The 26,729-nt window shown below is 41.2% G+C and overlaps 2 protein-coding genes across 46 annotated transcripts in view; both read left to right on the forward strand.

Annotated features, from left to right (window-relative positions):
* AFDN (afadin, adherens junction formation factor) overlaps positions 1 to 11,186 on the forward strand; it is a 91,817-nt gene extending 80,631 nt beyond the window's left edge. For 20 of the 45 annotated variants that reach the window (XM_088666349.1, XM_088666352.1, XM_088666357.1 and 17 more), the window contains 4 exons: positions 1,679 to 1,813; positions 3,700 to 4,213; positions 7,302 to 7,383; positions 9,087 to 11,186. In XM_088666349.1, coding sequence (XP_088522475.1) covers positions 1,679 to 1,813; positions 3,700 to 4,213; positions 7,302 to 7,383; positions 9,087 to 9,231 — 876 coding nt within the window. In that variant the 3' untranslated portion in view covers positions 9,232 to 11,186. The remainder of the gene's footprint in view (positions 1 to 1,678; positions 1,814 to 3,699; positions 4,214 to 7,301; positions 7,384 to 9,086) is intronic. The other 25 variants (XM_088666373.1, XM_088666375.1, XM_035108557.3 and 22 more) reach the window with 5 other exon arrangements.
* Positions 11,187 to 13,675: 2,489 nt separating this feature from the next.
* The window catches only part of KIF25 (kinesin family member 25), a 42,533-nt gene continuing 29,479 nt past the window's right edge, over positions 13,676 to 26,729 (forward strand). The window contains exons 1-6 of the mRNA XM_035108534.3: positions 13,676 to 13,821; positions 17,044 to 17,109; positions 20,683 to 20,805; positions 23,035 to 23,173; positions 24,822 to 24,925; positions 25,799 to 25,887. Of these exons, the coding sequence (XP_034964425.1) occupies positions 13,747 to 13,821; positions 17,044 to 17,109; positions 20,683 to 20,805; positions 23,035 to 23,173; positions 24,822 to 24,925; positions 25,799 to 25,887 (596 nt within the window). The 5' untranslated portion in view covers positions 13,676 to 13,746. The remainder of the gene's footprint in view (positions 13,822 to 17,043; positions 17,110 to 20,682; positions 20,806 to 23,034; positions 23,174 to 24,821; positions 24,926 to 25,798; positions 25,888 to 26,729) is intronic.

Below are 26,729 nucleotides of genomic sequence, written 5' to 3' on the forward strand. Positions count from 1 at the left end.
GAAAGAGTTAGATTTACCAAAATATTGTACACCTATACATTTATACGGTACTATAAATTCATTTCACTGCTCATTAAGTCAGCTCGTCAGCACTTAGGAAAGGGGTGTCTAATCTGCTGTGCTCCAGATGTTGTTGAATTGCAGCTCCCATCATTTGTACCCATTAGCCATGCTGGCTGAGGCTGATGGAGGTGTAATCCAGCAACATCTGGAAGACCATAGTCCAGCGATCCCCGGTTTAAAATGAGGTGAAATGAGGGGATGAAAAAGTTGTGATGGATTTTTTTGAATTAGTATATCTAATAAATATATAGAGAGAATGGGGCTTTTCTGTGGTGGCTCCTCAAATATGGAATTCTCTCTCCAGAAAGTCTCGCCTAGTGCCATCATTACATGTCTTTAGACACCAGGCAAATTCCTCTTTGCCCAGGCCTATGGCTATTAAATAATCTGTGGCCTGTAAAAGTGTGGGGCAGAGGACTGTTTCTATTATGTTTATTTTACTATTAGGTGTCTGTCAGTATGCTTTTTACTATATTTTATTATGTTTTTATAATTGGTGTTTTGTACACTCTTACCTCGGGTTACGGCCACTTCGGTGGCGCGTTTTCGGGTTGTGCACCGAACCCAGAAGTCCCGGAACAGGTTATTTCTGAGTTTTGCCGCATGCACAGAAGCGCCAAATTGCGACCCGTGCATGCGCACATGCGGCGCTGCGGGTTGCGGACGTGCTTCCCGCACGGATCACGTTCGCAACCCGAGCATCCACTGTAATGTGTTTCTAATATTGTACACTGCCCTGAGATCTTTTGATAAAGGGTGGTATAGATATTGACATAATGATGATGTTGATGATGATGATGTTCACTACAGCATTTGTGTGCCTTTTGAACCTTCCAAATTCACTTACTGATTTAAAAGTCCTATTTCCCCCCTGTCCTCGCATTCTACTTTCAAGTGGACCAGCAATTTCATAAAGAGATGTTGATTTCAAACAGATTAGCTCTGAGAATTTCACCATTACAAACGAGGAAAGAACAGCAAGTGCCTGGTTCTTCTTGTGCTTGTATCATTGTGCTCTCCAACATGGACATGTGATATCTTCTTTAGTGGGGAACAGAAACTTGCCCCACATTAGATGTTTGTTTGGGTGGGGAGATGCTGCAAACATCCAGCTAGTGGTATAGGAAACAAGTGTAAGTCTCTTGTATTCCCTTCCCACAGATGTAGCCAAAGTGCTGCTCTCCAGATGCTGTTGGACTACAGCTGCCATGCCATCATGCCTAATTGTGGCCATGCTGCCTGGGGTTGATGGCAGTTGTAGTGTAATGACACCCGAAGGGCATCACATTAACAACCTTCACAAATGACTGAAGTTAAACTGTGGAAAACAATCATGCAAGTTCTTTAGGGGTAGGGGAAGAAAAGAAATTCCTCTGCACATTTCTTTTCTCTCGGTAAAAAACAGTATTAATTTTCCAGAGTTTTAAGGGGCAATACTGATCCTCATCACATGGCCAAAATATTCTGTTTTAGCGGTGACAAATTAACACCTGTGTTGGACTATGGGTTTTTTTAAAAAAAAAATGAACAAACCAAGAGTTTCTCTTCAGAATTTCTGTACTGAGGATTCATTTGCCCTTATTTGGAGGGGAAATTGAAGACAGATCTTTGTTAGCTACAGGATGAAGAGCGTAGACGGCAGCAGCAGTTGGAAGAAATGCGTAAAAGGGAAGCAGAAGACAGGGCCAGGCAAGAAGAAGAGCGCCGGCGCCAAGAGGAGGAGCGGACAAAGCGAGAGGCTGAACAAAAGGTTGTGATCCCCTTGAGTGAAGCAAAAAATCTTTGTATGCTTGACTGCTAAGAATTCATTTTTTTATGAATGGTGGATGGACACCCTATTTTATGCTACGTAGAACAGGTTGGCTCTGTGCACAAACCTTGAGAGTCACTGCATTGCTTGCTACTTTTATAGTGCTTAACAAGTATTGGATGCTGAATGCTAGCTAAAACCAGTAAGCAGACTCCATTGACAGGCTTAATAAATGGCAAGAGATGGACAAATGCAAAAATAAATATATTACAAGGTTGTTGAATATTTAGCATAATGAGAGAGATTCAAGATGAAATTCAATCCAGGTGATTAGAACAAAAGAATGAAAGTGGCAAAAAGGTTTTAAAATATTTTAAAAATTAAGAGAAAAAGACATTTTAAAGATTTTTAAAGGAGGGAAGAGCCATCAGGCAAGGTATGAAGTTGTATAATTCCATATGTGCTCTTTTCCTCACCTTTCACCTCCCTCTTGTGTGCAAGTTCTCCATAACCACCCACAGCCAATCTTGTTGGGCCATTCTCACCATAGTTAGCAGGATCCTTAACCATGTAGTTTCACTGATTGGAAGTTTTGAGCTGTTAGCAACAATCTCATAAGGAGCAGTGCAAATGTAAGAACCATGGATTAGGGAGCAGGCTGACTCCCTACTTATATATGAACTCCTCTTTCCCATCTCAAAAAATGTTCAGCACTGAATCAGCCTGTAGTTAACCATGGTTAGCAACGGCAGGTGTAAAATTGAACCGTGGTTGAATAGCAGCGCTTCAATGGCTCCCATTACTGTTCCAAAGAATAATTGAGGGAGATGGGAGGGGGGAGGTTGTATTAGAAAGGAATGAAGAGGTATGGGCTCTTGCCAGGTCCTCGGTCCATTGTATGGATTGTCTCTTATGAGGTTGCAGGTAACAAAGCTCAATAAGTATAAAACTTCTCTGTATCAATTGAATGGTAAACTGAATCGTAATGTTTGTTTTCATTGGTCTGGTACGTATGTGCAAGAAAGTTTGGCATTAACTTTCACTCAATATTGAATATATGTTCAGCATGTTATTTGTCAATAGGGACAGGAAATACTACTTGCCTTCAGTATTAGCTTAAATAAGAGAGTACCGGTAATATCTGTTCAATCATTTAATTTCAAAGAAGTTGTACTTTGTACTGTATATACCAGGCACGTCCAACAGGTAGATCGTGATCTACCGGTAGATCACTGAACATGTGTGATAGATCACTGGCTCCCCCTAAAGAAGCTCAACAACTTTGGCTCCCCTAAAAAAACTCAACAACTTTGGCCTGAACCCCCCCCACACACACAAAGGGGGTAGATCACTAGCAGTTTTTAACTTTGTGAGTAGATTGCAGTCTCTTGGGAGTTGGCCACCCCTGGTATATACAGTGCTTCAGACACCTTAGAATACAGTGCAAGAAGCTCTATCGAATTGACAGGCTAGAGGAATACCTAATTTCTAGGGCAGTATGTTGTCAAAACAATGAATGCCAATACAATTCTAAAGTGATAACTTGAAAAGGATGGGTAAACTTTGGTGAGCTACTGGTTTTTTTCTCATTAAAAGCAAGGTAGAATTCTACATCAGTTGTACGCAGCCTTATGTGTGCACCATTCCTTTAAACTCTATGCAATGTTTGGTAATGTTTAAGTTTATTTTTTTCAGTGAAAATATGTGCCATGTCTTAAGTGCAAAGATGATTCCACATTTGAAGAAGCTTGTAAATAATTTATAATAGTAAACATTGCAAATTTACTGGGTATAAGAGACGAACTTGTAACTGAGTTTTGTTTTGTTGGTATAAAAATGGCCTTCTCCGACGTTTGTTTGACCATTTGTTTCCTTTGGACCCACAGAGGCGACAAGAAGAAGAATATTACAATCGCTTGGAAGCTGAAAGGCGCCGTCAGCATGATGAGGCAGAACGGAGATTGCTGGAGCCCGATGAGCCTGGTCTGTACAGACCTCCGCTTCCACGGGAATATGAATTCCCACCCTTGCCCCCTTCATCTAATGCTCCTCCTCCCCCACCTCAGCGAAACACCTCTTACCTCAAAACACAGGTCCTCTCCCCAGATACGCTTTATACTGCCACGTTTGTTTCATACAATGATGATGAGGAGGAGGATTCCTGTCTAGCAGCAGGTCAGGATAAGTACTCCAGTACAAGAAAGTCTTATGGTGACCTTCCTCCTGCCAGCCTTAAGCCACAGCAGCCCTCACGCCAGCCACGCCCAGCCTCAGATGGCATATTTCTTTCCAACTCATTCCAGCCATCCTCGGTCAATGCCAACAGTACTGCTTTCAAAACGAGCCAGCCCCCTCCCCTACCAAACAAACCGAGTTTCATCAATCCCAGCAGCTCAAAAGGTAGACGCAAAATTTTAATTAAGAATCTTCTCTGTATGAAACTCTCTCCACATTTCCCACTATGGTGTTCTCAACAAAATCACTTCATGATTATATCTCACTTGATCACTATCCTAAGCATGGTGGTCCGACTGATGTGCTACTGTAAATCCTATTTTTAAATGTGTGTGGTCTTTCCATTTTCTTACCAAACTCTCTGTAATTCCTACTTTCATATAATGAAAGCAAAGTGATTTTTTTATTGAAAAAAATCCCCATTCAACCAGCTAAAAGTACTGTTGGTTTTGGCTTTTGTTCTGTATCTCGTTTCAGCTACTGTTTCTTATTTTCACTGGGTCCATGGTGCTTTCACATTTCTGAGCCACATGTTTCTCATGATAATAGGACATGTGTGTCTGGTTTGTTAATAATGGGAAGATGTTTTCCTTCTGCTTATTTGGCATGTATCTCATGTGCAAATGGCTTTAAGAGTATTACTACCAAACAACAGTATTTGAAATGTTAGGTGTATATTTGAAGATTCAGGAGAGAGAGGTTAATTAACTTACAAACAATATCAATAAGCATATATTGATGCTTCTAGCACTGGTTGCCTAGAGTTGAAGCAGAAGCCTATTTTTCCATTTCTAGTGCTTCCTCCCTAACTTTCTCCCATAAGTTACTTTTCCTGACTTTATTCTCATTAGCATAAATTAATAAACCTCATAACCTTGGCAGAAAATAGTTCAATTATCTGCAGAGCACAACAATTCTAGTGTAAAAGAATTGGGATGCCACACTGACAAAAGGTTGTGGTTGGTTTAGCTTTTGATAATTTGGAAGATGAAAACCAATTTATTAAAACTCTTACTTTTCTAAGTATTCTCCCAATTTAATTTTGGTAAGCGGGGCTCTTTGAATGTTTTGCCCTTTAAACCACCATGTGTAGTGAGAAGCGGGAGGCCAGCAAGGCTTCTTCGGTTGCTCTTAATGTTATAATAGCAGTAACACAAAATAGAAACACACCCACTGATGTTATCTTCTTTGAGTACCGATGGGAAACCTATTTAGAACCTCCAATTTATGTGAACTGGTGACTAGATTGTGCTGCTATGTAGCCACCACACCTGTCTCTATTCATGCTACCCAGTGCTCACCTACTACATACAAAGAAAGAGTTGAGTGCAAACTTAATGAACAAATAGGTAGATATAATATTTGCCAAAATGAGGGATACAGTATTCCAGCCCTGATGTCATTTAATAAAAATGAATTAGTAAAGTAGTTTTTTGTACTTCCTCTACTGATACTAATTTAACAGAACCTGAACACACCCGCTGGGGTATTTTAATTCATGCAAATGATCAATTGCCAAGTTCCAGAATAAAACTTGTTTGAATATTATATAGTGTACATATAAATACTTAATTTCAGCCTGAAAGAGGTCAGTTAGTGGCCATCCTTTTCTATTGGTTGACAGGGAGTCAGTGTAGCACAACATAATTAAACTGAGTTGTTTCAAAAATACTGCTAATCTTAATCCTTACCCCTAACCCTTTTCATGTTTGTGAGGGGCAGCTACATCCTCCAATAAACTACTAGCATCACATTTTAAGATACAAATTAATGTGGGTACATTTTGGTAATATTGAAGAAGGCTATGTAATATGATTATTCACCTTCATTTCAGCACATTCTTAAAAGCCTATAAAAACAGGTCACACATTTCTCTTCAATGTTCAGTCAATACTGCCTGCATAAAATACAAAGCTCTTTGCACAAATGCAGAATTCACTATACAGCTTGTCATCTCATCATCTCACTAACACATTTCTGCCCTTTAATGAACACTACTAACATATGGCAAATTGTGCTTCTGCAAAACTCCAGTTCTTAAGCTCCTTCCACTGGATCATTTGGGATCACTTCAAACATTGGTGGTCACAAATTTGGCAATAAAGCTTGATCAGCCTTGACTAAATATACAAATGTAGGCTAGCTGCATTTTTCTGCTGTGCAGATCTTTCAACATTGCAAAAAAGTTTTTTGGCTTTAAAATTTGGCAGAGGACAGAATAATTGTTTGTTATAAATATTTAGTTAACATGCATGGTGGATTCTGTGCATTTATATTCAGACTGCATTCTTAGTTTATTGGAGAATCTATAGAGTTGAATTAAAAATACTATTGGAAGGAGCATGCACTTGTTTTTGTGTAGATTAAGGCTCACAAGACACAACACAGAGCATCAAGAGACTAAAAATATCAGTGGAAAACGGACAAGGATTTGTGGCGACACTAGTGTTTTTCTTAACAGTACAAAAAGCAAAAGCGAGGGAGACCTTAAAATGTGGGTGTCGATATTTCAAGTATAAATTATGTGTTTCGTCTTGTGGCCTTTGGAGAAGATAAGTCTAGAATGTGGGAATTTTATGTGTGAGAACTGAATATAAAGGTGCAGTGCTGTGAAACATATAGAAACTTAGAGAAAGATATGACAAATTCCCCATCTCTTGAGTATGTTTTACAAAATTACTAAATAATTTTGCAGCCTTAGAATACCAGAAAAGTGTCCACACCTTTGCAATCCATATATTATATGCCATAAAGTTAGTCTGTGGGTAATACTTAAGCAGGAAAATGCAATAATTCCAGTTCTCTGGCCTCCCTTGAAACTGGAGAGATAACTATCTTGCACCACAGGCTGCTTAAATTCATTAAGCTTAATTGGGGTTTAAGCAGTCTAACGGCATACTGAATTTCCACATTTCAATTTGGAATTCTTAGTTGATTTTGTTGCTTTGTGATATATGATCATTCAAATGTGCATTTGATTTGATTTTATCACAATCATATTAAAAGAGTAAAGTCTTAAGGCAAAAGCATTTGACAATTATTTGTTTTAGTAGGATATGTCTTTCATTTAAGTAATCAAGACAGAAGTGTATGCTTTGAATCATCTTAAAGGATAGAAAGCACAGATTGAGCCATCTTACTCTATCTAAAAAGCACTGCAGCTTTTTGTGTGTGTGTGTGGTGGTGGGGAGTAATATTGCCTTGTGGCACTGAACAGATATTTCATTTGGCCTTGTACTTTTTCTTGCATAAGGCTCAAACTACACTGGATCTACTGGAGCAATTGCAGGCCCACATGAACCCTTCCGGGACCTGAGAGAGAAAAAAGCAAAAAGGTGAAATGAAAAATGCCTTAAATAATAATGGTGAATGTATGTAAGCAGTTTACTTACATCTTGGTTTAAATATTAGATACTTGAAGTTCAAAAGCGTTTGAACATAAACATTGTAGTCCCTCCTGTTAAAGGAAATTATTATTTGAAACTTAGAGAATGCCTGACATTTTCTTACATTTATGTGTAAGAACTAAATATAAAGTTGCATTGCCGTAAAACATAGAAACCCCTGCAGCTAAGCTGGCATTGCTCTGTTTCCTGTGGACCACTTCAGTGAGGCCAAGGGGGGGGGGTCTTGTCGTCTGGACAGCCCAGGACCTCCATACACGCTGCCCAGGTTTGCGCCCCAAAGAAGTCATTTGGGTGCTTTGGGTTGACTTCACCCCTGGGGGCGCACTCCATTGTCTCTCAAGACAGGCAGATGCCAACAACCATACATTTGTCAAAAAATAGACGGCCTGTGCTGACAGCTCCACTACAAAAGGAAAAAAGGAGGCTGTGGTAAAGCCATTCCTCAAGAAACCTTCCCCAAATTCAGAAAATCTTAAGCAATTACAGGCCAGTTGCCAGTCTCACCTTCTTGGGCCGGGTTTCTTGAGTGGGATAGTCGCAGACCAGATCCAGGCACTTTTGGAGAAAACTTATTTTCTAGATCCATTTCATTTGGGGTTTAGGCCCGGTTTTGGTATGATGATAGCAGTTGGGAGAGTGACCTTTCAACAGCTTTTGATACCATTGATCGTGTTATCTTTCTGCAGCAGCTATCCCAGTTAGGGGTGGGTGACACCGCTTTGTGGTGGTTCTGGTCCTACTTGAACGGTCTCTTCCAGAGAGTGATGCTTGCGTAGTGCGCATCAGTCCTGTGGAGCCTTCAATGTGGAGTTTCTCAGGGTTCCATTTTAACCCCCATGCTGTTTAACATCTATATGAAGCCACTGATTGGGGACATCCGGAGCATTGGAGTACATTGTCAGCAATATGCTGATGAAACACAGCCCTACTTAACTACATCTGCAGATGTGGCAGTGGATGTGTTGGACCATTGTCTTGCCTTGGTAATGGCCTGGATGAGAGCCAACAAACTGAAGCACTGTTCCTTGGCCAGATGGATGGGAGATTGCCTGCTCTTAAAGGGGTTATACTCCCTTTGAAGTAGTGAGTTTCACAGTTTGGGGTTCCTCCTGTGCCATTGCTGCCACTTGAGGCTTGGGTGGCCTCAGTGGTGCTGAGTCCCTTCCACCAGCTTCAGCTGGTGGCCCAGCTGTGCCCCTATCTGAACAGTCTATGGACTTATAAACTCTGGAGAGGGTCATTGGTGTTTTTTTTGTCACTATAGTATGTATTATTGTGTTTTTATATTATAAGCTACCCTGTGATCTTTGGATTAATAATAATAATAATAATAATAATAATAATCTAAAGTATGAACTAATTCTGTATAAAACATTGTAGCAGTCTTTACAACAGCACTGACATTTGTACATAATCTGATACAACGTGGACAAAATTGTCCATGCAAAAATAAAGACTAACAACCCAATCCTAATCTGGTTTACTTGGAAATAGGCTTCTTTTAGTTCTATGGGATTTACAAATATGTATGCAAGTGATTGCAGACCCCAGCTAAAAGATATGCAATGCATCTAGATTTCTGGCAATGTAATACTTCTTTCTGTAACACTGAGTTCTCTCTTTCTTTGCAGTCAAGATGCAGATTTACCTGGTGCACCAGAAAACTTGACTTTTCGGGAACGTCAGAGACTCTTTTCCCAGGGTCAGGATGTGTCCAACAAAGTTAAGGCATCTAGGAAATTAATGGAATTGGAAAATGAATTAAACACAAAATAGGATTAAAGGCACCTTATGAAACATAATCCGAAGAATATCTGTGGGACTAGGGAAGGGGCTGTTCAAGAAGGGAGAAGTGTCTTCTGACAATTGAAATGGAATCTCAACATCTGGATGGTTGAGATTTAGATATGTTGCAATGGCAAGAAAAACATTTTTTCCCCAAGAGCTTGTGTTTATTCAATGAAAGCACTGTAAAATGTATTTTAATTATATGAATCAAATGTCATTATGTCCTTTCTCCACACCCTTTCCTTTCTTTGAGGATTTAACTACTTCTGCAAAGGTCCTGGATCACACTTACTGAAGAATTGTTGCTTCCTTGTCTTACAAAAAATACTTTGTTAGCTGCTACACAGATAAAGTGGCTATAGCTTGAACTGCCTAAACTAAACTCTGCACTGGCTTGTTGCACTCTAGATTGTTTGATTCAAAGTATGAGGTGGTAGACAGTTTACTAGCATATCACTAAAAACTTGTGGTTAGAGTCTGGGTTTCCTTGGATATTCTCTTGCAGTAAAAACAGAATTGAATACTCTGAAACTAAAAGGGCTGTGTTAGCACATTTTAATCCTTAGACACAGAGTGATATCTATATTCATAGAGTTTTGGGGACATGAAATACTTGACTTGATTTATATTGGTGACAGTCCAGTGATGTGATAAAACATGCACCCTGGATTTTCCAGCTCTTCTTCCTTCATCCCTACACTTGAGCTGTAAACTACTTTTAAAACTTGAGTTGTGAAATCCTTGGTAAGAGCTGAAAGAAGAGATTGGTAAAATGTAGATGGACGCATAGGAATGGTGTGTGTGTGTGTGTGTGTGTGTACATGTAGATTGAGAATACAGTGTTTTAAAACTATGTAGAAATTCCAGACTTAAGCAATAGGGAATGAGTTTCTTCTGGTAGCTCCCATTGTAGCTAAGACAAAACCAAAGTTAGATGTTAAAAGGACTAGAAGATTTCCAGTACTAATAGATAGCGTATTAAGCACTACTTCCAGAGGGACATGGTTACTATGACTGTGATAAGAAAGATGAAAGTATTGTCTGCCAAGAATAATTTTACTGCGGTGGCCTGGCAGCACATCACTTGTCCTTCATGTTGAGAAGTGCTGGTCAAGCAGCCTTTGGTTTACTAGCATCCTCTTTCTATATATTGTAATATTGGCAGTTCAAGCTATCTTTCACACTATATTGCAGCATTATTTAATTTTTAAGCAGTTGAAATCTTTTTTCTCCCACAGTTCCTGTATGGCTGATGTTGAGAATAAGGACCTCATTAGAGTTTGTTTCTCATTGTGTGATGTTTAAAACAATATATTATATTGTGATTCTAAGCAAATTTTCTATTTGATAAAGCCCTTAATTGGGTTTTAGATGATTTTTATGTATAATATGTTATCTTATAAATATATATTTAGGGAATTATGCACACTTCCAAATGCAAAGGGTAGACTTTCACTGCCTTAGAAATCACTTTTAATAAGAGTTGTATGATAAATAAATGCAAGTTAATGATATTAAAATTGGAGTGTAAATATTTTTTTTTACATATTTCAGGTTTCTTATTTGAAAGTGTGCTTTTACCGTTCACCTGTTAAATATGAAGTAGGAGATTAAATTGGTTGAAAGTGTTAATGAAGGATTTGCATGCTTGCTATATCTGTTAATCAGGAAAAGCAAGCCTCCCCCAATTTATCTTGAGAACACTAGATATTCTGTGGCTGGAATACTGTTGCTGCTAGAACCTAAGCAAAGAAATATCACTTACCGTGGAGTGGATTTGACTGCTACTGGGCATTCAGGCCACATGTGAATATGAGTAAAAGTGCTTTTCATAACTGTCTGTGCATTATTATGAAAAAAGAAACATCAAAACTGCTGTAGTTTCCCATTTCTACTGTATTTCACTTGCAACCTATTTTTAATAAACTTTGTATTGTATTTAACTTTGCACTGCATAATGTCTGTATCAAGAGTATTTGTTCAAATCACAAATGCCAATATCAAGTTATTTTGTTACACATAAAATATAATCAGAGACACAAAGTACGTAATTGAATTTTAGCTTTTGATAGAGCTATAGAATCTCTAGCATAATACAAATGAATGTCTGTTCAGTAAACCAGATTCGCAGTGAGCTGTTTTTGCCACTTAAGAACTTGTAAAATACCAAATTATTGGTTTACATAGGTATTAGAGCAGGGGTGGGGAACTGGGTAAAGCAGGCATCTCCAAACTGCGGCCCTCCAGATGTTTTGGCCTACAACTCCCATGATCCCTAGCTAACAGGACCAGTGGTTGGGGAAGATTGGAATTGTAGTCCAAAACATCTGGAGGGCCGAAGTTTGGGGATGCCTGGGGTAAAGCAAGTGGCCAGATCTTGGGTTCCTTAACTGTCAGCAGGCCATATTGGATGGGTGAGTTCTGCCCAGTCAATTCCCTGGTGTCACTATGCCATTTTTCCCATTTGTAGCATGACAAGCCGCACCACAAAGGAAAATCCAGGCCCAGCAAAGTGGGCTTAAAGTTACCACTGATAGGTGCTGACTTCAAGCTCTACTTTCTACTGGGATTGGCTGAACTGCAGTTTCTCATGGTAAACTCTATAGTGCAGCCAATCTCAGCTAGCGGGCTCACAGTGCCAGTCAGCTAATTGGCAAGGGAGGCTTGCTAATGCATAATGAAGAGGGCACTTTAAGGCTTCTGATGGTCCATTGGCAGCCATATCTCCACCTGCCCCATCACCTGACATCATATAATGACAGCAGGTGTGGTGTAGGTGGCCACAGTTGGAGAAATTGGCCTCACAGACCTAATTGTGCTGTACCTACCGTAATAAGGCTCATGGGCTAAAGGTTTCCCACCTGAATTCAGAGGCGGGAAATTCTTATATACAGCATATTTAATGGCAGTTTGGCTATAAACCAGACCAGGGAGCCTCCAACCCACAGACCAAATTTGGCATTCAATGCCATTTTTCCTGGTGATATCAGCTGAGGTACTTTGTCCTTCAAGCAAGCAAGGGACAAGCAAGTGGAGAAAATATTAAAGGAGCCAGTACAGTATGCCGCAGTCTCTCTCTTTTCCCCTATCCAATGCCTGGTTCAAATAAGTATTTTAAGGAGGTCAGTGTTTGAGGCAATCTCTACCCACACATACACCTTAAAGATGGCTCTGAACTGGAGGTTCTAAGAATCGGCATGGGCAAGGCTTTGAAAGCAGGGGGGATTTGGTCAGGTGGGCGGGGCAACCCACATACATGTCATGTGATTGACAGGTGACTTGTTCACATCCACCTGTCCAAGTTAAGTCCACCACTGAAAAATTTCCTTTTGAAAAATAAGTGTGTGGACATCTTTGGACAGAGAGTATGGGGAAAGCTATAGGGGCTTCAGAGCAGTTATATCAAGCATTGGTAGTTGCCAAGAAAGTTCTACTCCTAGTTACAGGTATCTAGTCTCCATAGATTGGGAGATCTCAAAGTGCTGGAGGATCTTAAGACAGAAACAAACTCCAAGATCCACATAAAGTCATTTTCATGCACATTTAAATAACCCAACAGGTGTAAAAAAAGCCTCTGGCATTCTGAAATGTATAGATGATCTTAATCTCTGACAGGCTGTTTCATTCCTGGTTAGTTTTGTGATACAGATTAGTGTTTGCCTAACTACGATCTTGTTTTATGCAGAACTCAGTGCTGCACTGTCTCATGCCTACCCAAGGCTCCTGATCTAGGCTTTAGTAACAGGAGGTGTGGAACTAACCCCTGTGCCTCACATACTACTCATTCCTCTGTCAACTTCCTGGCTGGGCTTAAGCTTTTACTAGAAGGAGGGGGAATCCGAACTGAACAAGCGTGGAGAAGAATCCTCTTATTGTCCTGCTACCTGCTCACTGCCAGCTATTGCTCAAGGGGAGAGGGATTAAAGCAGGATAGGCGAACTCGGCCCTCCAGATGTTTTCGGACTACAGCTCCCACCATCCCTGACCACTGATCCTGTTAGCTAGGGATGATGGGAGTTGTAGTCTCAAAACATCTGGAGGGGCGAGTTTGCCTATGCCTGGGTTAAAGGATTGAGAGCCTATTTTGCCTAGTTGAAAAAAGGTAAAATGCAGGAGGCAGCTGCTTCCTCTCGCTTTGCAGGCACCACCCTCCTCATTATATTTAATTTAAACACAAGTATTGACAATATCCTTGAAATGCAAACGCTGCTCCGGCGCGGCTGATGCCCTCTCTGTGCCTACTGGGCAAAGGGTCTCCGCTGGAATCACCAGCAGAGAAATCACAAGCAGCTTCGTTAATCCCCACTCGGCTGGGTCCCTCCCCTTTCTAAGCCCGACCAATCGCGACGCTCTCCCTTCCCGGAAGCGCAGATCTGTAACCGTGGCAACCGCGGCGAAGCTATGTCCTTGGCTGCAATTGGTCGATTCAAACGCGCTTGCCAGAAAGAGTGAGGCTGGGAGAAGAGGCTTTTTTCTCACCTCCTGGACCAGCAAACTTCTAGGATGCGGCCCGGGGATGGGATAAGCCTGAGCTTTTTGTCGCAGCAGCGGATCCGGCAGCTGGAGCAACAGCTGCGCGTGAGTCTCTGGGAAAGGGGTGCTTGGCAAGGGCGAAACTGTTGCGGCTTAGAGAGGGGGGGTTGCAGGAATGAGTGTTGGGTAAGGTGACGAATGACCAACTTGTCCTTGTGGCTAATACACCTGCTGGATTTAGCTCCATTATGCCCTCCTCCTCCTCCTCCTCCTCCCTAACATAATAAATATCGCAGAGAGATGAGAGACGGCAAGAACTCCTGCAGGAGCTCCCTGCCTGCATCTGCTCATTTTGGGAGAGAAAATGAACCATACAGGAGCGGATTTAGTTTTGATGAGGTCCTAAGCTACTGAAGGTAATGGGGCCCTTTATATGTCCAGCAGTCCTTTGTGTGTTCAGACCCAGAGACACCCCCCCCCTAAATAAATTCACACGACTCAAATTTTAGTTTGGTTTTTGGCAGAATTTAGGCCACAACTTTATTGATTACAGAAAGTGAGTGGTTGCATAGACTCTGGTTCGACTAGCTCCCTGCACCCTCACAGGTGGGGTTAACCCAGGGCACCAGCATAGGTCAGCCAAGGGTGAACACCTGTATAGGCGGAAAGCCGGGAACAGCCTATGTCCGCCACCCAGATGTCCCCCTGGACTCAGGCACGGGCACAACCCCCTCTCAGGGGTTGACCAAACCATTTGAGTCCCTGGATTCCTTTAACGGGATACCCTTCACACAGGGATGGCGAGAGCGTTCTCCCATCCCTATCACCTGAACCAGAGCCTATCCGCAACCTTACAAGTTGTGACGATTTGCTACGTGGCAGGCGAAACCCAAATGGCAACCGCCAATCAGCCAAGTGGGGAAAATTCCTGCTGTGCCCCTGTCCCAACGACAGACGACACACGGCGGCATAGCATGGTCAAGTGCAAAAGCCCTAAAAGTAGGGAGAGATGGGCAGGTGTTCCGAATGCACACACCAAAAGAGGAAGCTCTGAGTCATGTGCGCATGGGTCCCTCGATCTGTTTAGACTGCGCCCCATTGGCCAGATTGAACCCAACATCGAGGGACCTACCAATCGGGTGTTGTGGCTGACCAATCTTACCCACCCACAACACAGTCTCTAGGTCTCACCGCAACACGTGCCCTCTTTTAGGGAGGACACGATTTGTCAACAACAAATTGTCACTGTTTTTTTGTGTTGAATATATGCTATATGGTAATTTATGGGCCTAAAGGCCATTTACACATAACAAAATGTATTCTATCAAAGTAATTGTTAAACTGAAATACAATTATGAAGAAGTATATTAAAAATTAGCAAACTAGAGATATTTTAGGGAGCGGGCTAGCAGGCGGGGGCCATTACTTACATCATAGGAGCCTACAAAACACTGTTGCTGTGTGCCGGTTTTATTTTATTTGTTTTTTATCTTATATTTTGGAAATGTATATCCAGTTTTTTCCCTTTAATTTTTTTGGGGGGCCCCAAGATAGTGGGACCCTAAGCTATAGCTTGTTTAGCTTATACATAAATCCAGCACTGAAACCATAGCATGCTGATCTTTCATATGGAGAACTGAGTTCTGGATCCTAGTTAAGGCCAAAGTGTACTGAGGCTGTGTGTCAGAGAAACAGTTTATATTGGAGAGTTTTGTCTGCTTCATTTTAGTACACCAATTAGGACCTATGACAAAATGTTGCAATGTGGAGCACTCCTGTTCAGCATTCCAGCCTGCTATTCTTGCCCCATTCTAGTATATTCCATTCGCACCCCTGCTGCCAACACAGACACATTTTGTGGCCACTGAGCAGGCTCAGTCCTTATTGGGTTAATGTCATGGGGTGCCTCCTTAAAGTCACCCCCCAAAAAAATTGTACCTCTGTCTCTTTGGTTCCCCCTGGGCATTTTGATACTTCCTTCTTGCTTTCAAATGACCCTCTCTGGACTACACTGTTGCTGGCAGTCTCGTAGAATCATAGTGCTGGGAGGTACCCTGAGGATCATCTAGTCCAACCCCCTGCAATGCACGAATATGCAGCTGATCGAACTTGCAACCTTGGCATTGTCAGCACCACACTATCCAGTCAGTGGCTTAGTTCACAACTGGAAGAGGTAACGCTTTGAATGGGTTCATCATAGTTCCTCTAGCTGTAGTTAGTGTGCTGCTCACACAACTGTTTCATATAACATATTGAGTGGAGAGTGAATTTGCTCTTGTTGGTACCACCCTCTTCACGCTGATCTGAGCCCTGTTCATACAAGCAGTGTGTGCATAAGCTATCCTTGTGCGATCTGCACCCTGCTTGATGAAGATATTCAATATCTGCAGGTCAGGAAGCTGGGCATCAGATGCATGCCTCTTCCATATGTTAAGTGTACCGTATGTGGTATTGCTGTGTGGAAAGGACTCATGGAAAGCTGCAACAAGACCCCAGTGTCATGCCAAACACTTTTTGGAACAAAGATATGCACATTTCAATGTGATTCTGACATCTTTTGGACAGAGACAACGAGGAGGAACACACTTTTTCCTACCCCATCCATGTATGCTTTTGAAGGTGTTACATTTTAAATACACAAATGAATGGATATTTCCTCTTTGGAGTAGAACTGAACAAATCTGCTGGCAATCTAATTTATTTCCTTTTGTAATCCCTTCATATTTTATGGGGCTACCATTCTAGAATGCTAAAGGGCAATGCAATTAAATAGATGGGGCCCAATGAGGCTGTTTTCCACACTTCCTTCTCCAATATGTTTGTACAGTTGCCAGTGGCAGTTCAGAAATAATATTACTGTAAAAGAGGGGAAAGCACAAAGAGGTGGATGCAGTGATGGCACACACATTTTTATGGGGAAAGATTTTTAATAATGATTTAGAGCTGTTGTGATTTTTGTTATTAAAATGTTCTGAGAAAGTATTGACTTAAATCAATGCATAATAATACTTGGTCCCTGTCTTAAGTTGTTTCCATGTTTCAGGTGTCAGTTAAAAAACCACCACCACCAATACCACCCCCCAAATTATGTGATAAGAATTGAGCTTTAAACTACATATCAAATAGCTGATTCTACCAAAGGGTTCCTCCTACAAATTGTCCCTGAGGCAAGGATGACCAGAGAGTTTGGTATGTTATAATGTGTGCCTTGGCTCTTAGAGTGAGAAACAGATACAGTTTGGGATCGGAGCAGTTGCTAGCAGTAAATTAAATTGGCTTCTTGTATAACTTTATCTATTTAAGTTCAGGCTTACCATGTTTTTCCAGACAAAGCAAGAACGGATCATAGTGCTGGAAACAGAAAATGCCCTTCTGCATCTCAAGCTTGCAAAAGTAAGTACTGTATAATGTACTCCATTTCCCCATCCCACTGTAGTATACACTCCCCCCCCAAAAGCTTTCAATTTCAACTTATTAATGGGTCAAACCTATGTAAATAAACACACTGATCCAGGAGGCATAGTTCCACAATTTGAGTTCACTTTACAAATGACTTCCATCTAATATCCATTGACCAGGAAGATGTGCTTGCCAAAAGAGAGTTACTGACAGGTTGCTGGGGAATGGCCATATCTCCAGTTGGGCTGGGAGAGACCCCTGTCTGAAATTGTGGAAAGCTTCTGCCAGTTAGTGGAGACAATCCTGGGCTAGATGAATGAGTGGTTTGATTCAGCAATAAAGCACCTTCTGATGTTCCCAGGTTTCTGAAAAATGTGTATCCTGCGTCTGGTTCCTGATATTGGATCAGGTATCCAGCCGATGGGGACTGAATGTGCTACAACAGGTGATCTGACTGGTGAAGTTCAGCATAATACAACCTGGATGGAGATGTATCTTCCTATCCATCTTGCAGCGTGGATTTGAAGGTATATCCTCATCTGTTCCCCTGGGTTGCTATGCATATTTGTGTGTATTACTACACCTTTTAGTATAAGCAGAGTAAAAGCCATCTGTCAACCTACAGGCACAACTGAAACATTAATTACTGTAATTATCACCTGACACAGCTCTTCCTGAACAGTTGCTGCTACCTAGAATAGACAAGGGCCTAACTCACAAGTCTTTGGATTTATCTACGGACATTACAATACTGGCTGTTTCGTTTTCAATCCTTTCCTCATTATCTCCAGCATAGAATAGGCTTTTTCCCCCACTGCTAATTGTGTGAGTTGTAATTTAAATAAATGCTTGTTAAGTGTCTTAGCAATCTCCAAATCAACCACTTTATTTTCAACATTATGCTCCTTTTTCTTCTCATAAGGGCAAGACATCCACTTTTTAAAGGAAGTGCTCCTGCCTTTTATGGATAGCTTCCTTGAGCCTTGTCATTAACCGTATTAGCATCTTCTTGAATTCGTTTGTATGTTTTCTTACCTATGGAACACATTTTACCTGACATTCTATTAGAGAGACTTCAAGGCTACTGGAAATTATTTGATATTTGATCCTCCCCTTTAATTAATGCTGTCATTTTTAGGAACTGCAACATTTCAACATTTTCTGCTGTGCTGGTGCAAATGAAAATCAGCGGAGCTACATGGGGAGAGAATATTAAAGCAAACATTTTGCCATGTGGTGTAGCCTCTTTGCAGCTGTGTTTCAAGTGATTGCTTGCAAGAATGAATAAATGATGGGCCACATGTTACAGATTTTGCATGTACCCTCTTCTACCGGAAAACACATGAGACAGATTATACATGTTTATTTCACTATGGAAAAACAATTCAACTATGAAAACACATTGTAGAGCGTTGGTGCTAAGCATGGGTCTCTGCAGTAAAGTTTCTCTGTGTTCACATGATGTAAAAAAACCTGCTTCCTAGGTTACCAGGTTCAGAATGCATAACTATTATAATGGTAAATTATACAGTGGTCCACTGATCTGAGGTAGTAATCTTAATTGTCTCATTCAACATAGTATTTTTATTGTTATTGTTAAGTGGAAGAGGAAGAACAGGTCTAGTGGAAACTACCAGTGCCTGAGAAACCTTTAAATGATGACAATAAGTTGCTTCTTCTTTATTAATTGCCTTAATTTAATTTTCAAGCCGTTGTTGAGCATAGTCAACACTTATCCTTGGTGAGGGATTTTGCATCTTGCACTGCAACACTGCTAGAGATTTAGAAAACTTGGAACAGTTGGAGGCTGGGCCCGCATTAGGGCAGACTGCAGGGATTAGTGGTAATAGCAACTGTCAGCCAAGAGGTTCTAATCTAATGTGAGACTGTAAATTGCTGGGTGACCTCATGAAAGTCTCTTGCCCTTGTGGAGGCTTGGTTAACTCTTTAAGGATAAAAACGGGGATCAACTGAAACAAAATAAAACTTGACTGAAAACCAGATGTTGCCTTTTGAGCTCAGCTTCCCTGCAAGTGCTTACCAGAATTAACTCAGTGGAGAAATATGATGACTGCAGTGCTTCAAAGTCTTCACATGGATCTCTTCAGGAACTTACAATTTTATCTCAGATGTGTGAAACCAGAAACCATTTGTGACATGGACTGCTTGCATCTTGACACTTAGCTTGCAAGAAGCAACCATCAAAGGCAGGTAGCAGCTCCGGTGCACACCTAAAAGACACTGACTGGCCTAGCCAGAAAAGGATGGTGAGCAGCTTAAGAGATGACTTGTGCTTGTATCTAGATACTAAGAGGTTGCATTTAGCTGTCATGGCAATAGATGTAGTTTACTTGGGGGTGGGGGGTGATTTAAACCATAATTTTTTCCACTGCTGCCTTCTCTCATTACAAGCTCTTGTTTTAATGCATATATTGTGTAACATAATACTTCCTTTCTGTCCCTTTTGAACCTGCTGTCAATCATTTTCACTCAATTGCCCAGGGGGTCTGTGACACCACTCACAAAGCAAAAACTACCATAGAGGTATCAATGTTTTCAAAAGAAGGGGGTCCATGGCTTGGCTTTTTAAAAACAGGAGGTTCGCAGTACTTAGCTAATTGGGAGCTACTGGCCTACAGCATTCAGTCTGGTTTTGATCATAGCCAGTCACCTTACTGAAAAAACAAACAAATACCGGAACACCTTATTTGATCTTCACTGTAATCCACAGACCACTTCAGAAAAAGAACAATATCAGATCCGTTGGCCTTTTCAGCAGAATGGTATGCAGGGGGGTAGCAGAGGCTTACTATGGCTTATAGCTGTCATAAATGCCTGCATCTCCTCAGATTTGTTGCATGAAACTTAAAAAAGAAATTGTCAGGGGATTGACACAGATGCACCTCACACAGGGCACAGGAGCTATGCAATGGAGACAATTTTGTGCGCAGCTGATATGTCCTGATGGAAATATACCAGGAAAAAATTAATGTTTGTCTAGAGCATGAGAGTTTCTACATATTGAAAAATATACCAACCTTCATTGTCCATGATAATGTAGAGTAAAATATTAACTGCTGACAACAGACACTTGGAAGGTGGCAAGAATGTTAGGGTTAAATGAACTCATCTGCTCTCAAAATTGATTTTCATTTCTCCTCTCTTATGAATAGAAATGGGATTTCAGAACTTTTTAATATAAGAAGTCAAATGTTAATCAATTCATTGTGTCTACAGCTATAATCTCACACTGCTGACTTAAGTGGAAGACTGTCATTCATTCAAATAGACAACCTTTTGTGAGAACCTAGTTAGAAGCTGAAGGTGATCAAACATTTAATGCATAAAGGAAAATAGAAAAACTAGGGGTGGTAGAAAACCATTGCTTCCTGTGAAAAATTTCGATTCCTCACATCCAGCCTTGGCATAAAAATACAGTGAACTGTTGTGGCTAATAACACTTGACTTTCTGAATGTTTGCATTTTATGTTGTTGGGCTTTGTAGAAATCTCTAATTGCCAGTCTATTTGTCTTTTTGAACTATCTGGGTTTTTTATTTTTAAACAGAATCAAGGAATTATTGGGAAAATCTCAGGTGAAGAAGCAAATGATAGCTTTGCTTATTACAAGCAACAGAAGTGTCATGGAAGTGTCAGATCCGTTATAATCCAGCTGCATGAAGCCATACAGGTAAAAACACTCACACTGCAATCCTAACCCTACTTACAAGCAAGCTTGTTTTCTTCTGCTCCAGAGGGTAGGACCCAAACCAATGCATTCAAATTACAAGAAAAGAGATTGTGACTAAACATCAGGAAGAACTTTCTGGCAGTAGGAACTGTTCAACAGTGGAATAGACTTCCTCTGGAGGTGGTAGACTCTCCTTCCTTGGAGGTTTTAAAGCAGAAGTTGGATGGCCATCTGTCATGGATGATTTAGTTGAGATTTAGTTGAGATTCCTGAGCTCTGTGAGTGCGGCTTTCTCCCAATTGAAGTGCAGAGTGTTTGAGGACTGGGAACATTCGCAGGGAAACCAAAATGCTTGTTTACAAAGCTATTGTACTGCCAACCTTACTATATGCTTGTGAAACATGGACCACTTATAAACGCCATCTCCAACTCCTCGAAAGATTCCATCAACAGTGTCTCCTAAAAAATTTACATATCAGTTGGGAAGACAGGCAAACTAATATCAGTGTACTGGAAGAAGCAAAGATCACCAGTGCTGAAGCAATGATTCTTCAACATCAACTTTGCTGGACTGGCCATGTTGTGCGGATGCCTGATGATCGTCTCCCAAAGCAACTACTGTATTCCGAACTTAAAAATGGAAAGTGTAATGCTGGTGGTCAACAAAAGGGGTTTAAAGACTGTCTCAAGGCAAATCTTTTAAAATGTAGTATAAACACTGACAACTGAGAAACACTGGCCTGCGAGCGCTCCAGTTGGAGAACAGTCTTTACCAAAGGTGTCATGGGGTTTGAAGACACTCGAACTCAGGACGCAAGGGAGAAACATGCTAAGAGGAAGGCACGCTTGGCAAATCCACACTGTGATCAACTCCCACCCAGAAATAAATGTCCCCACTGTGGAAGGATGTGTGGATCCAGAATTGGCCTCCACAGTCACCTACGGACTCATTGTTGAAACCGTGTTTATGGAAGACAATCTTACTTGGATACAAGTGATCGGCAAAGAAGAAGAAGTTGAGATTCCTACATTGCAGGGGGTTGGACTAGATGATCCACAGTGTACCTTCCAATTCAACAATTCTATTCTACCCGGGAGTAAGCCCCATGGAATTCTATAGAACCTACCTTCTGAGTACACATACAAATGCTGCACCATCAGAATTTGAAAAACTCTGTATGCGGAGAATTTTTTAAATGGAGCTTGACCTTTAGGAGCCTCTTATTATTTTGTTGTTTTTCTTCTCTAAAGGTCTTGGGTTTGGGAGCAGGTGGTTTAATTGATTGATTAGATATTTTTATACCACAAAGCAGTTTACATGAAACATCAGTAAATTATTTAATCTGAACGTAGACCAAAATGTGTCCAGATAATTCTGCTGGAAGAAGCCCAGTGTAAATAGTCCCCAGTGGGAAACCATATTGCTTGTGAAACACCTGGAGGGAGGATGGATTACAGTTATAATAAATAATACATGCTTCCACAGCTTACCTTGGGAATCATTGGCATGCAGTTCCAATATATGCTCAGACTGGGAATCCTATTGCAGTGATATTCTGTGAAAGGTCGCATAAATCCCATTTGAGTTAGTAGGAGCTAAATTAGTGTAGAACTGCAGCCATAGGGAGGAATTAAAAGTTGCACCAAGTGTTCTGTCAGTGCAGGAATTTCAGCTTGCCAGACAGAATGATCTCCCCTCTCCTTTTCATGTGCTGTTCTGGGAGCTCTCCCACTCCATTCCCGTCTGAACTTCCTGGCCAGATCCAGTTCCCAATCCCTGCAATAAGGAAAATACGAAGCTGCTCCTTTGCTTTTTCTCCCCTAATACCCTAAAGACTGTTCATAGGGACACGGGTGGTGCTGTGGTCTATACCACTGAGCCTCTTGGGCTTTCCGATCAGAAGGTTGGTGGTTTGAATCCCCGCAATGGAATGAGTTGCCGTTGCTCTGTCCCAGCTCCTGCCAACCTAGCAGTTCAAAAGCACACCAGTGCAAGTAGATAAATAGGTACCACTGTGATGGGAAGGCCAACGGCGTTTCCCTGCGCTCTGGTTTCCGTCACGGTGTAGTCATGCTGGCCACATGAGTTGGAAAGCTGTCTGTGGACAAATGCTGGCTCCCTCGGCCTGAAAGCGAGATGAGCACTACAACCCCATAGTCGCCTTTGACTGGACTTAACCATCCAGGGGTCCTTTACCTTAAAGACTTTTCTTTCTGTTTCTTAAATAGAAACTGAAGCAAGACATGAAGAATCTCCGTCTGTCTGCCCTCACATTCTCCAGAGATGTCCAGCATCAGGGCAAAACCTACCTTGGTCAGATTTTGGCTGCTGTCCAAAGGCTTCAGCTGCATAATGAGGCTATGCAAAGTAAGAGAAGAGCACCAGTGAAGGCTTATCACGGTGGCATCTAAGGTTCTTGAACCATATGAGCAATGCCACCATTGGTAGCAGCTTGCAGAATTTGCAATGAATTTGGGTTGAGGGGCAACTTTTTACCGCTGCCAGGACTTTACACGAAGCAGATGTACTGCACCAAGATCATATTGCATCTCTGGTCCACTCAGAGAGTAGATGGTTTGCCTTCCTGTCCCCTTGGAATAAGAGATACAGGGGTCAGGCAAAAGCACCTAGCAATAACTTAAAGTAGTGATAAGGTTAAAGCTTACTGGGAAATGATATATAATGAAATGAGAAGGATGTTTAAAATAACCTTTGTAAAAAAACCTCAGAAGCTTTTGTTTTGGGAATTATAGGGACAGAACTAAAATGTATAGAAACTTATTCATGTCTGCTACTACAGCTGCAAGAATGTTACTTGCCCAAAAATGGAAAGAGGCAGAAGTCCCAGCAAAGGATGAATAGATAAAAAACCTTATGGAATATGCAGAAATGGCAAAACTAAGCGGAAGAATAAGAAATCAAGATAACAATTTTTTAATATAAAAGAATGGAAATGGTTTATTAAATATTTACAGATAAATTATAAACAGATAAAAACATTGGCAGGATTATGGTAATAATCTGCAGTTTCATAAGAGTATATATTTAAAGAAGATGAATAAATGAGCAAATTAAGTTAATTTGGATATGTAGACGATATTAAAAACAAATTTAAGGAACCACAGAAAGGGGGAAGGAAGACAAGTTTTGAAATGCCAAAACGATTTTAAAAGTAGTGAAAAGTATAAATAATTTAAAATAAAAATAAAAAATGAAAGTAGTGATGAGGTGGAGCATGTTTCTATGGAAAGTGAACAATGAAAATACAAGCACAGGTCTGGGCAGCCTGTGGTCTTTGAAATGATGCTGGAGAATGCTATCTATGGCTACCAGCCACAATGGCAGTAGTTTTCCTTCACTGTCAGAGGCAGTAGGCCTCTGAAAACCAGTTGCACAAGTTGTCACAAGTGAGGAGAGCGCGGTTGCATTCATGTCCTGCTTATGGCCAGCTGCTGTAAGAACAGAATGCTAGCTAGATGGGCCTTTTGCTGGATGGAGCGGGGCTGTTTTTATGGCCTTCCATTCAACTCAAATTCCCAATTGCCCCAATCAGAATTACCAATAGTCTAGGATGATGGGAGTTGTAGTCCAGCAACATCTTGAAGGACCACAGCTGCCCTACCTTTAATATAAACATTGCCCAGGTACTTCGGATCAAGATCCATCTTGCCCAGCACTCTGTTCCCAGCAGCAGCTGACTGAATGCCCCTAGACGCTCCCAAGCAAGGCACAAAACAGTAGCAAAGTGCAATTTGGGTGGAGCTATGGCATACCGCCATGATGCACTCATGGCAGAGCTTCTCCACCTGTGGAACATACAAATGTTTTCAGTGCAGAGAACAAAGTCTCAAAAGAGAGTGCTGGACTTGAAGAGCCTCTCTGGGATCATATTTGCATATTCCATTTTTAAATGGCTTCTCGTTTGGAGGCATAAGTGTGCAGATGCTCTCAGGCCCATGCCTGAGGGGGAAATAGCCTAACACTTCTGTGAACATTTGTGAAAATGTCTTTTCAGCCTTTCAGACCAGAGCCTTTGAACTTGAGCAGTCCTTGCATGAAGTAAATGAGCGATACCAGAAAGAAAAACAAAGGAGAAAAGTAATTCATAACAGTTTAATTGTAAGTGTCCTGGTAATTGAGTCTAATGTCTTTTAAAAGATCTACCTAAATATCGGAGTTGCCAGTATGCAACTTGAGGTGACTTTCCAGTTCCTTTTTATCAGTTCCTATATCTGCATGGGAGGATGCCCTCATGGTTTCTCTTGTCTGCTCTTTCCAAGGCCTGTTGCCTTCCCTTTATTCCCAGCTGCTGTGGGACAAAATGGAACAGCCATGGTTGTATCCTCTTCAAACTGTGGGGCTTTTTAAAGAGACCATAAGGTTGTCTGAATTGCAACCTTTTAAAATATGCCTGTTGTCTTTGTCCATGGAGTTTTCTTGGCAGGGATACTGGAGTGGCTTGCCAGTTCCTTCTCCAGGTGGATCATGTTTAGTCAAAACTCTCCACTATGACCTGTCCATCTTGGGTGGCCCTGCATGGCATAGCTCATAGCTTCTCTGAGTTATTCAAGCCCCTTCGCCACGGCAAGGCATTGATCCATGAAGGGGAAGACAGGAATGCCTGGCGTGCTATGGTCCATGGGGTCACGAAGAGTCAGACACGACTAAACAACAACAACAACAAAATATGCCTTGACATCATGTGCTGCATTTACTTTCACTAGTACATCAGTCAGATTACAGTGGCTTAAAAATGGGGAAAGAAAGGCGGACTAAGGAGATTAAGACCATCATCTTTCATCAAAATCCTGGTCTGGGGTAAAACCAACTTGGACACTTTTTCACTCTGTGGTAATTTAATGAGGCAGAGCTTCAATAGTCATGAGGCAAGATAGCAACACCACAACTTTCTGTATTTTCTTACCGCATCTGATTCACACCATTTCATTCATGAGTTTTTAAAACTGCTATGTTTCTGCATTGCATTCTCAGGAACTAAGGGGAAATATCAGAGTCCATTGCAGGATCCGCCCACTGTTACCATTTGATACAACTCCCGGAGAGTCAGACTTAAAAGACAGGTAATTTATTTCATGAATATAGTTATGTTAACTGACACTCGGGTGTTTTTCCGGCGCCAGGAAAAGACTTTATTTTTATTTTCTTAGGCTTTAAAACTTTTGTTGGTCTGTTTTATTTGGGTGTTGCTTTTATAGAGTTGCTGTTTTTGGCTGAATTTATGGGTGTTAGATATTTATTGTATGCCACACAGATAATGAGTTTGAAAGCTAGGGTACAAATCTGAATCAAACAGTCTCATTGTTCTCCTTCTATTTGAAAATGTTGGTTAGATTCTGAATTTTTACATACTTTGGAAGACTTTACAAGTGGAATCTGCAACAAACTTGCATTGTATGTTCCTGTTTAGAATGTTCCTGTTTAGAATTCCAGCCAGTCAGATGTGTTCTCCTCCAAGGCAGTAGTGGGATCAAGCAAACCAATTTACTCCTCTGTCTCCCAGTTTTTCATTTGGCCTCAACCAACATTCAACATTCTTCAGCTCTTGCAAGCCATTGAGTATGATGAATCCTCTTTTGGCTGAGGAGGTTTTGGGGGGTTGGGGTGGAGGGGGAGATTGCCATGCCCCTTTTGGTTTTTAAAAATGTTTTGTATTTTTCTGTGCTCATGGGCTCATCCAGGCATGTTAATGGTTCCCTCTTGCTTCCCCAATTCTGTTGGCACTCAACCATCTGAATTCTCTGTTACATGAAATTAAGGTGAATTTTACTCGTCTCCTTTTGTAGCCTTCCAGCTTCTTAGATCTGGAGGATTCTGACATCACCATTGTTGGGTTCAGATTCAGGAGGTAACAACTGACATGCAAGCCCTGCCCCCAGCATCCCCATACTGTGTGGCCCTCCCT

This window comes from Zootoca vivipara, chromosome 3 (genome assembly GCF_965207765.1).
Source record: "Zootoca vivipara chromosome 3, rZooViv2.hap1.1, whole genome shotgun sequence".
NCBI classification, from domain to species: domain Eukaryota; kingdom Metazoa; phylum Chordata; class Lepidosauria; order Squamata; family Lacertidae; genus Zootoca; species Zootoca vivipara.